Consider the following 10,342-nt stretch of genomic DNA (forward strand, 5'->3'; position numbering starts at 1 on the left):
GCTGGGTTATTTTCTGGGAAATATGTATCAATAAATCAAGCACTTTTAAAGTAGATCTGAATGTTATTGTTTTATCTTATTTTCTAGTTACATAAATTTTTAAGTAATATTTTTAGATAGCATGATATTAAGAAAATTTTAAGTAACTTAATATTATTGAAGCTTAATTTTCCTAGTAAAATCTTTATTGTAAATATTGTTTTGCTTCTTTTAAAAAATCTATATACCTTAATAGCAAGAATCAGAAATATTTCAGAAGAAGGTATTATATTATGAAAACATTATAGATACATTTCTACTACTTAGGTAAACATCATGAATGATTTTCCACTTCTGATTGTAGGCACAGCAACAGATCTTGTAGAATCTTTAAAGGAGAAACACTTCTGTTTTCATACTGTGATACTTAGATGTTCTGCAATTCTGCTGGTTCAAAAAGAAGAGTCAAGCAGTCAAATAGTGTTTTTCATAATAATTAGCTAACAAAGTTTCATAAATGAATGTTGAGACTAAGCACGAAAAATACATAGCAAGGGTTGAATATTCTCTGCTTCACATTTCCTTTCCTCAGCCATGATTGCAAATAGGGCAAAGTCTACTCTTTCTCATAGATTCATTGACTAAAGTGAATAACAAAGGAACGATTTGTCCCTTCTCCCAGGAGAGGAAGTAAACATTAAAGCTTTTTTTTTTTCATTTAACAATAATCTGATTTTTCAATTCCAAGTTATGAAGCACTGCAATATAATTAAGAAAGATGTGCAATGATGTAAAAAGTTACAATAAACACTTTGTATAAAAACATAGCTTTAGAAAATTTCACCAAAATAGTTGTTACATTTTGTACATTCAAGTCTAATAGTTCTCTACATTAAATAATTGTAATTAAAATGTAATATATAAAAGTATAGAAAATGGATATCAACTCAGATTATCAGATAGTCTTCATTAATAAAATTCAAGTCAAGGTGAAAATACATAAATATAGGTTCATAATTAACTTTATGTCTATTAAGATTAAAGAAGCACAGAAACAGGTATTGTAGACTGGTCAATTCATCAGAGAAATTTTCTGAAGAAACCCATCAGTGATTAAGTCACAGAAAAATAAAATATTAAGGTTTAAAAGATGAAAAACAATATTTTTTGAAGAATAAAAATGACTTTTACTTAGAAGTTTTACTAGATAACCTGGCTTGGAAAATACAATTTTACTTAGGAAAATTATTGCAGAATAAGCATCTATAGCTAATGAAACATAACAGGAATGAATTTTAAGAAATCTTATAGATCCCACATAACTGAAGGCTAACAACTAATAGATACCATGTCAGTAAAGACAGAATTAACTTGTTTTCCTACTTCCATTTCAACTTTCTCTTTTAGTGAAAGTAAGTCTCTTCTATAGGAAGTATTAAATGTATCTTATAATGTCCTTTTAAAAATGTGAAACAGAGACTATACTATTGTGTTTGTTCTCAAAATAAAACAAAAATTAGAGGATTATATGAGCAACAATCATTTGTTAAACCTGTAGGTAGACCATTGTTGTAAATGTTATTTGCATAATATTTTACTGATTCATTTCAATGAGAGTGTATAATTCTTACATAATGATGATTCAATTGTTTCCTTCTCTTTTTCCTCTTCATTCTTGACCACCTATAGGCAGCATGTCAATGTTCTCTTGAACAGAATGTGAATATGTGTAAAATGCAATAGCAATAAAGCAGATAGAGAGACCTTTGAAAAGAAAACCTGAATTTGAAAAAAAAAATGCAGTTATTAGACATGTCATTTTAATTACAGAAAAAAATGTCTGGAAAAAGATTTCCATTTATCAAAAAAAAAGCAGGTAAATATATTTCATCTCTAAGGGTAATAATTCCCTGATTGTAGAATGTAATTAATGTCATAAATGTGCACCAAATTACTTAAAGGAGATCTAAGTAATCTTTACAAAACCTTTTAGATTTCTTAAACATTTAGGCCACAAAAAATACAAGGTGTATTATTACTTCATACAGTGTGTTAATTCTGAGTCATCAAAATAAATGATTACTTTCAAACCTTAACTATAAATAGGAATAAGAAGCTGTTTAAGTCACTTCCTATAGCTTTACTGCTTTTGAAATATTCATCTTTTCCAAATAGGAATATTTTAGAAAAAGAAATTGATGGAGATTTTTAAATATTTATTTTGTCAATTTCAGAGATTTCATGTATTACCAAGCATTCCATGAACATGCTTGAATTTTGGATGCAAGAAACCTTTGTTAAACTAAAAAATATTTTAGAGAAACCATCCCAATTATCTGATGTAGTGGTTTCAGAAGATAAAATAGAAAACATTGATGCATATGATGAGTAGGGAATTTATAATGACATTCAACATTATTTTATATACATTTAAGAGAAGAATATTCTTTATTTAGTTCTAATAATCTCTGATAGCATTAAAAGATAATAATGATATCATAAATGATATCATTGTATTATATTATTTTTATATTTATGACTGGTATATACAAACACAATTAACTTTATTCTCACTTCCAAGGAGCATTCTGGCAGCACTTCTTCCAGGACAGATTTGTTAGTTCTTCTAGCAGTCCATGGTACTTTCAATATTCTTTGCCAACAACACAACTCAAAAACATCAACTCTTCCTTGGTCTTCCTTATTCATTAACCAGCTTTGACATGCATATGAAACCAGTGAAAACACCATGGCTTGACTTAGGTGCACCTTAGTCTTTAAAGGGACATCTTTGCTCTTTAGCACTTTATGGAGGTCTTTCACAGCAGATTTGCCCAGTGCAATACATTGTCTGATTTCTTCATTGCTTACATTGGTGTTGATTGTGGAACCAGGTAACATGAAATCTTTGACAATTTCAATCTTTTCTCCATTTATCATGATGCTGCTTATTGATCCAGTTGTGAGGATTTTTGTTTTCTCTAAATTGAGGTGCAATTCATACTGCAGATTGTAGTCTTTAATCTTCATCAGTAAGTACTTCATGTCATCTTCACTTTTAGCAAGCAAGGTTGTGTCATCCACATACCACATGTTGTCTTCCTCCAATCTTGATGCCACATTCTTCATATACTCCAGTTTCTCATATTATTTGCTCAGCATACAGATTGAATAAGTATGGTAAAAAGATACAATCCTAACACACTCCCTTCCTGATTTTAAACCATGGAGTATCCCCTTTTTCTATTCAAATGACAGCCTCTTGGTCTATGTACAGGTTCCTCATGAGCACAATTAAGTGTTCTGGAGCTCCCATTCTTCTCAAAGTTATCCATAATTTGTTATGATCCACACAATCAGATACTTTTGCATACTCAATAAAACAGAAGTAAACATCTTTCTGGTATTCTTTGCTTTCAGCCAAGATCCGTGTGACATTCACAATGATATCCCTCATTTCACGTTGTCTACTGAATCCAGCTTGCATATCTGGAAGTTCCCTGTCAATATACTTCTGCAACCAGTTTTGAATTATCTTCAGCAATATTTTACTTGTGCATAATAATAATGATATCGATGGATAATTTCCACATTCTGTGGGGTCACCTTTCTTTGGAATGGGTACAAATATAGATGTTGTCCATTCAGTTGGCCAGGTAGCTGTCTTCCAAATTTCTTGGCATAGACAAGTAAGTGGGATCCTTCAGTAGAAGAAAGGGGTATCATATCATCGTTGATGAGTCATTCGAAAGAAAACTTAAGATATTAGAAATAAAAATCTGAAGGATCCCTGGCTATTAAAAGAAACTGATAGAATAAAATTTTTATTAACTTTTAAAGTGATAAAAACTTTTGAGGATCTGATAAATACCATGGCCTTTCTCACCAGTGGGGTGAGGGGTGGGGAAGAACTTGTAAACTAATAAAAGCACAAAGCAAATTTTAGGAACTCAAAAATATACTGAAGTTCATGTAGGCTCCTATGATTCTTGAATCACTGTTGAAGAATCCATGCTCTAGAGTTGTTGTTATATGCCTTCAAGTCAGACCCAACTCATAGCGACCCCTCCTTGGGTTTCTGAAGCACTATCTCTATGGAAGTAGATCACCCAACCTTCCTTCTGAGGAATGGCTGGTGGGTTTGAACTTCCAGCCTTCTGGTTAGCAGTCAAGTGCCTTAGGCACTAGAGTATTGATGTGCAATAGAACTTTCTGCTATGATGGCAGTGTTCTACATCTGCACTATCCTGCAGAGTAGCCACTAATCAAATGTGATCATTAAGCACGTGAACTTAGCTAGTGTAACTGAGGAACTGAACTTTTAAATGTATTTAGCTTTAATAAATTTAAATAACCACATGTGGTTAAGGGCTACCATATTGAATAGTGCAGCTTTAATGTCTCTCAACATAGTTGTTTTTGATGTTTATTTTTCCATTTGCTGTCAAGTCGATTTTGACTCATGATGACCCCATATGTGTCAGAGCAGAATTGTGCTCCATAGGTTTTCACTGCCTGATTTTTCTGAAGTAGATCATCAGGGCTTCCTTCCAAGGTGCCTCAGGGTGCCTCCTACATTTTGGTTAGCAGCTGAGCACATTAACTTTTCTTGCACCACCCAGGAACTCTGGTCAAAATATATTGTAGTTTAAATCACTCAAAGTGGCTTTATTAGAAATACAAATGCCTACTACCAATTCCTAAGTTTCTAATTCATAGCCTTGGAATTTATATTTTAAAAAAGCAGTCAAATTGATTCTGATTGAAATGATTTGTGGAATACACTTTGAAATATGCTAGTTTACACTAAATTATCACAAATGCATACTCTTATTGCAGTTTCCTCTCTTACTCTTTTTTCCTCCCTGACTATAATTCTCCATGTTCTTTTATTATTGTTATCTCCTTTTAATAGCTCTTTATCAGGACATCTGGTATCTCAATCATTCCCTAATTTTTGAAAATAGCTAAATATTGTAGTTGTAACTACAATAAAAATAAAAAGGCTTACAATGTCCTGAGAGGCTTTCCTTAAGTACAATACCTACTTTTGTTGAATCACCTCTGGGAAATTAATTTTGACTTCCTACATGTCATTTTGATTCCTGATACTTTTAAGCTTACTGAATAATTGATTTCTGAATTAGAAGGCATTGTTATATATTATTTATGAAAAAGATACTTGTTATTGTTAAATATTAGAGTCTATCATTAGATGGTTCTTTGAATTACTGAATCCATTCAGTAAAATCATAACAATTTTTTTAAAAATTTTATCACTCAAATAATATTTGTACAATAATATTCACTCACTCACTGCCATCGACTCAATTCCAACTTTGGTGATCGCCAATGTATTTCCAAGGCTGTAAATCTTTACAGAAGCAGACTGCCTCATCTTTTTTCCATGAAGTATCTGGTGGGTTTGAGCCTCCAACTTTCTGGTTAGCAGTCAAATGCTTTAACCACTACACTGCCAGAGTTCCTTTACAGTAATGTTAGATTTGACAAAGGCTTCAGAAATTATGGAGTTCAGTAGTTTTATTTGATATATAAATAAAATGGATCCAGAGAGATTCAGAAAATTTTCAAAAGTAACACAAGTTTATCTGGACTTTCATAATATCGGTATTCCCTGTATCTTTTATTTAAACAAATACTGAATACTTGCTATGTGCTGTTCCAAGCACTGAGGATACATCTTTGAGTAAAATAGACAACATCAAATTTACATTTGAGTAGGATAAGATAATCTCGATGCTCCTTAATGGTGTAAAAAGTTTATACCATTTTGTAGCCAACCTTTTTACTGGGGAAATGGGAAAGGTCAGAATGTCATGCAATTTGGTTGTACACCTGTAAAGACAAAATTACTTTCTATATTAAAATGGTGCTACTTATCATCTTTAATAGGTGATAATAAGACACTTATTTATCACCAGTCATCTGTCAGTTTGATATACTGTAGTGGCTTGCATATTGCTGTGATGCTGGAAGCTCTACCTCCAGTATTTTAAATATCGGCAGGGTCACCTGCAGGACAGGAGACAATAGAACAGGTTTAAGTAAAGCTTCCAGTCTAAGACTGACTGGGAAGAAAGACATAGCAATCTACTTCTAAAAATACTGTCTAGGGAAAAACCTTATGAATAGTAGTGGAACACTATCTGATACGGTGCTGAAACATAAGCCCCTCAAGTTGGAAGGCACTCAAAGAGCTACCTCCTAAAAGTAGAGTCAACATGGGGAATGCAACAAATTTCATGGAACACTTTAGGTACAAACTATAGAATGAGAAACAAATTTGCTCTGTAAAATCTCACCTAAAGCACAATAAAAAAAAAAATAAAAATAAATAAATGTCGATTGGACCTTAATGACTTCAACAGGGTAAAATTTTCAACCTTCATTTGCTGCTATGTTATGACTCAACATGAGAAGAAAAAGCTGTAAACATTCATTCATAATTAAAACACAGAATGTCTAAAATATGACTCCAGAAAAATTGGATCTTTCAAAAATGAAATGGAATGCATAAAGATCACTATCCTAGGCATTAGTCAGCTTAAATAGAATGGTATTGGCTTTTTTGAATTGGACAGTTATATGGACTACTGTACTAAGAATGGTAAAATTGAAGAGGAAAGGCATCACATTCATCTTCAAAAAAGAACATTTCAAGACCTGTGCAGAAGTACAACCCTGTTATCCACAGTATAATATGCATACACTTACAAGGCAGACAAGTATTCATATGACTATTATTCACATTAACCCACTAACCACTAGTGCCAAAGAAGAAGAAACTAAACATTTTACCAACTTCTGTAGTCTTTAATTAATCTAACTTACAATCAAGATGCATTGAAAATTACTGGTGATTTAATGCAAAAGTTGGAAACAAAGAAGGATCAGTAGTTGGAAAATATGGGTTGCTTATAGAAATGATGCCAGTGATAGCATGATAGAATTTTGCAAGACCAAGGCCTTATTAATTACAACTATCTTTTTCAGCAACATATAAGGCCAAGGAGGGGTCGCTATGAGTCAGGTTCGACTCGACGGCACATAACAACAACAACAACAACATAAATGTAAATCTCACTGGATGGGACACAGGAATCAAAATGACAACATCTGTGGGAAGAGGTGATGGAGAAGTTCAATATCATCAGTCAGAACAAGGCCAGGGGGCTGACTGCAGAATAGACTATCAACTGCCCATATGCTAGGTCAAGCTGAAGCTGAAAAAAATTAAAACAAGTGCCTAAGAGCCAAAGTATGACCTAGAGAATATCCCATCAAGAAAAGTTGATTTGATGCACTGAACTGTAATGCCCAAAGACTAGATGGGCTGTGGGATGACATGAAAGACATCACACATCACACACAGTGTCATTAAAGAGACAGGACAGAAAGAAAAGACTGAAGTTTAGACTCTGAAACTAGCTCTGGAACAGAGAGTAGCTAAAGCAACTGAAGAAATGACGAAGAGCTGAACAGAAGATTTCTAAGGGCACGTTAAAAAGACAAAGTAAAGTGTTATAATGAATTGGGCAAAGACCTGGAATTAGAAAAACAAAGGGAAGAACACACTTGGCAATTCTCAAGCTGAAAGAATTAAAGAAAAAATTCAAGCCTCGATTTGCAATATTGAAAGATTCTATGGACAAAATATTGAATGACACAGGAAACATTGAAGAAGACAGAAGGAATACAGAAAGTCACTCTCCAAAAAGAACTGGACGGTAGTCAACCATTTTGGGAAGTAGTATATGATCAAGAACTGATGGTACTGAAAAAAGAGTCCAAAGTGTACTGATGGCACTTGCCAAAAACAAGGCTCCAGGAATTGATGGTATCCTAATTGAGATATTTTAACAAATGGATACAGTACAGGAAGCACTCATATGTCTATGCCAAGAAATCTTGAAGACAGCTACCTATTTGGTTAATTGATTGGAAGAGGTCTATGTTTGTGTCCATTCCAAAGAATGGATATCCAACAGAATGTGGAAATTATCTAACAATATCAATATTATATGCAAGTAAAATTTTATTGAAGACAATACACAAAAATTTGCAGCAGTACATCACAGGGGAACTGCTAGTAATTCATGCTGAATTCAGAACAGGACATGGGACAAGGGATATCATTATAGCTGTCAGATAGATCTTGGCAAAAAGCAGAGAATACCAGAGAGATGTTTATCTGTGTTTTGTTGACTATGCAAAGACATTTGACAGTGTGCGTCATATTAAACTATTGGTAACATTGCAAATAATGGGAATTCCAGAAAGCTTAATTGTGCTCATGTGGAACCTGTACAGAGACCAAGAGGCAGTCATTGGAACCAAATAAGGGGCTACCAGGTGGTTTAAAATCAACAAAGGAGTACATTAGGATTGTAACCTTTCACCATATGTGTTCAGTCTGTACACTGAGTAAATAATCTGAGAAACTGGACTATAGGAATAAGGATGCAACATCAGGATTGGAGGAAGATTCATTAACAACCTGCAATAGGTATATGACACAACTGCTTCCTGGGAATGAATAGAATTTGAAGCACTTATTGATTAAGATAAAGCACTTCAGTCTGGATTATTTTTATTTTTTTTTAGGTGCTCTTGGGTCAGCTCCAACTCATATAGACTCTGTGTACAACAGAATGAAACACTGCTCAGTCCTTCACCATCTTCACAATCATTTCTTTATCTGAGCCCATTGTTGCAGCCACTGTGTCAGTCTGTCTCATTGAGTGTCCTGCTCTTTTCGGCTGACCCTCTACTTTACCAAGCATTGTTGTTCTTCTCCAAAACAGGTAAGTACGGGTTATATCTCAACATATGCAAAACAAAATCCTCACAAATAAGCCAAAAAGCAACATCATGATAAATGGAGATGAAGTAGTCGAGGATTTATTTTACTTAGATCCACAATCAACACCCATGGGAACGGTGATCAAGAAATCAAATGATGTACTGCACTGGGCAAATTTACTGCAATGATCTCTTTACAGTGTTAAAAAGCAAAGATGTCTCTTTGAGGAATAAGGTGTGCCTGACCTATGCCATGGTGTTTATAATAGCCTTATGTTCATGTGAGAGCAGGACAACAAAAAAGGGAGATTAAAGAATTGATGCCTTTGAATTATGGTGTTGGCAAAGAATATTGAATATACCAGACTGTCTGAAGAATGAAAAAAATCTGTCTTGGAGGAAGTAAGCCAGAATGATCTTTTGAAGGGAGAATTGAGAGACTTCATCTCATGAACTTAGACATATTATCAGGAGGGGACCATTCCCTGATGAAGGATACCATGTTTGGTATAGTAGAGAGTCAGTGAAAAAGAGAAAGACCTTCAAGGTGATGGATTTACGCAGTGGCTCTGACAACAGGCTCCAAAATAGCAACAACTATGAGGTTGGCACAGAACCAAGCAATGTTTCACTCTGTTGTCTATGGGGTCACTATGAGTTGGACCGACTCCATGATACAATAACAATTATAGAATGATATATAGTACTATTGTGCATTTAATTCACTGACTAAAATATTTACATAAATATGTTGTTGTTGTTGTTTTGTGTCGTCGAGTTGGACCTGACTCATAGCGACCCCTCCTTGGGTTTCTGAGATAGTATCACTATGGAAGTAGATTGCCCCATCTTCCTTCCGAGGAGTGGCTGGTGGGTTTGAACCACCAGCCTTCTGGTTAGCAGTCAAGTGCCTTAGGCACTATGCTACCAGCACTCCTAAAATAAATATAGTAGTACTTTAGTTTCTAAAATTTATTCTATATAATTAATAAGACTTCTTTATTGTTCAAAATATCTATTTGTTCATGATTTATTATTACTCAAAACATGTATAAGCAAACCTACGGTTTTTAAACTATTTTACTTCCCTACATTTCTCAATAGATATTACTTACATATCTCTACCAATAAGGAGGCCATTTTCAACTTGTTATAAATCCGACAACTTCCTGCAAATCCACAAGTCCCAGTATCATGGAAGGTACAAGAACTTTCTTCTATCATTCTAATAAGGAATGGCCCAGGAATAGTCCCTGTAAGAAATGCAGTTACTGTAAATTCTCCATGAAAATGCTATAGTATATAACCAAAATAATTTTTATGCCAAATTTAAATTTACATATGCATGTGGGCATGTTTGTATATGTGACTGTTTGACAGTGCTGTTGTTAGTTCTGTTGAGTTGTTTACAACTTATGGTGACAGAGTTACAACTTATGGTGTGAAGCATAGCACTGCTCCATAGGGTTTTCAAGGCTGTGTCCTTTGGTATTAGATCATCTGGTGGGCATCACAAAGAGGGTTTTTTTATTTTTTTTTT

At 33.9% G+C, this 10,342-nt stretch overlaps 1 protein-coding gene across 1 annotated transcript in view; it reads right to left on the reverse strand.

Moving 5' to 3' along the window:
* Window positions 1–1,648: 1,648 nt before the first annotated feature.
* SLCO6A1 (solute carrier organic anion transporter family member 6A1) overlaps window positions 1,649–10,342 on the reverse strand; it is a 263,122-nt gene continuing 254,428 nt past the window's right edge. Inside the window, exons 12-13 of the mRNA XM_007942498.1 lie at window positions 9,918–10,055; window positions 1,649–1,758 (exon numbers count right to left, since the gene is read on the reverse strand). Coding sequence (XP_007940689.1) covers window positions 1,649–1,758; window positions 9,918–10,055 — 248 coding nt within the window. The remainder of the gene's footprint in view (window positions 1,759–9,917; window positions 10,056–10,342) is intronic.

This window comes from Orycteropus afer, unplaced genomic scaffold, assembly GCF_000298275.1.
Source record: "Orycteropus afer afer isolate SDZICR_OR568_19922 unplaced genomic scaffold, OryAfe1.0 scaffold00091, whole genome shotgun sequence".
Lineage (NCBI taxonomy): Eukaryota > Metazoa > Chordata > Mammalia > Tubulidentata > Orycteropodidae > Orycteropus > Orycteropus afer.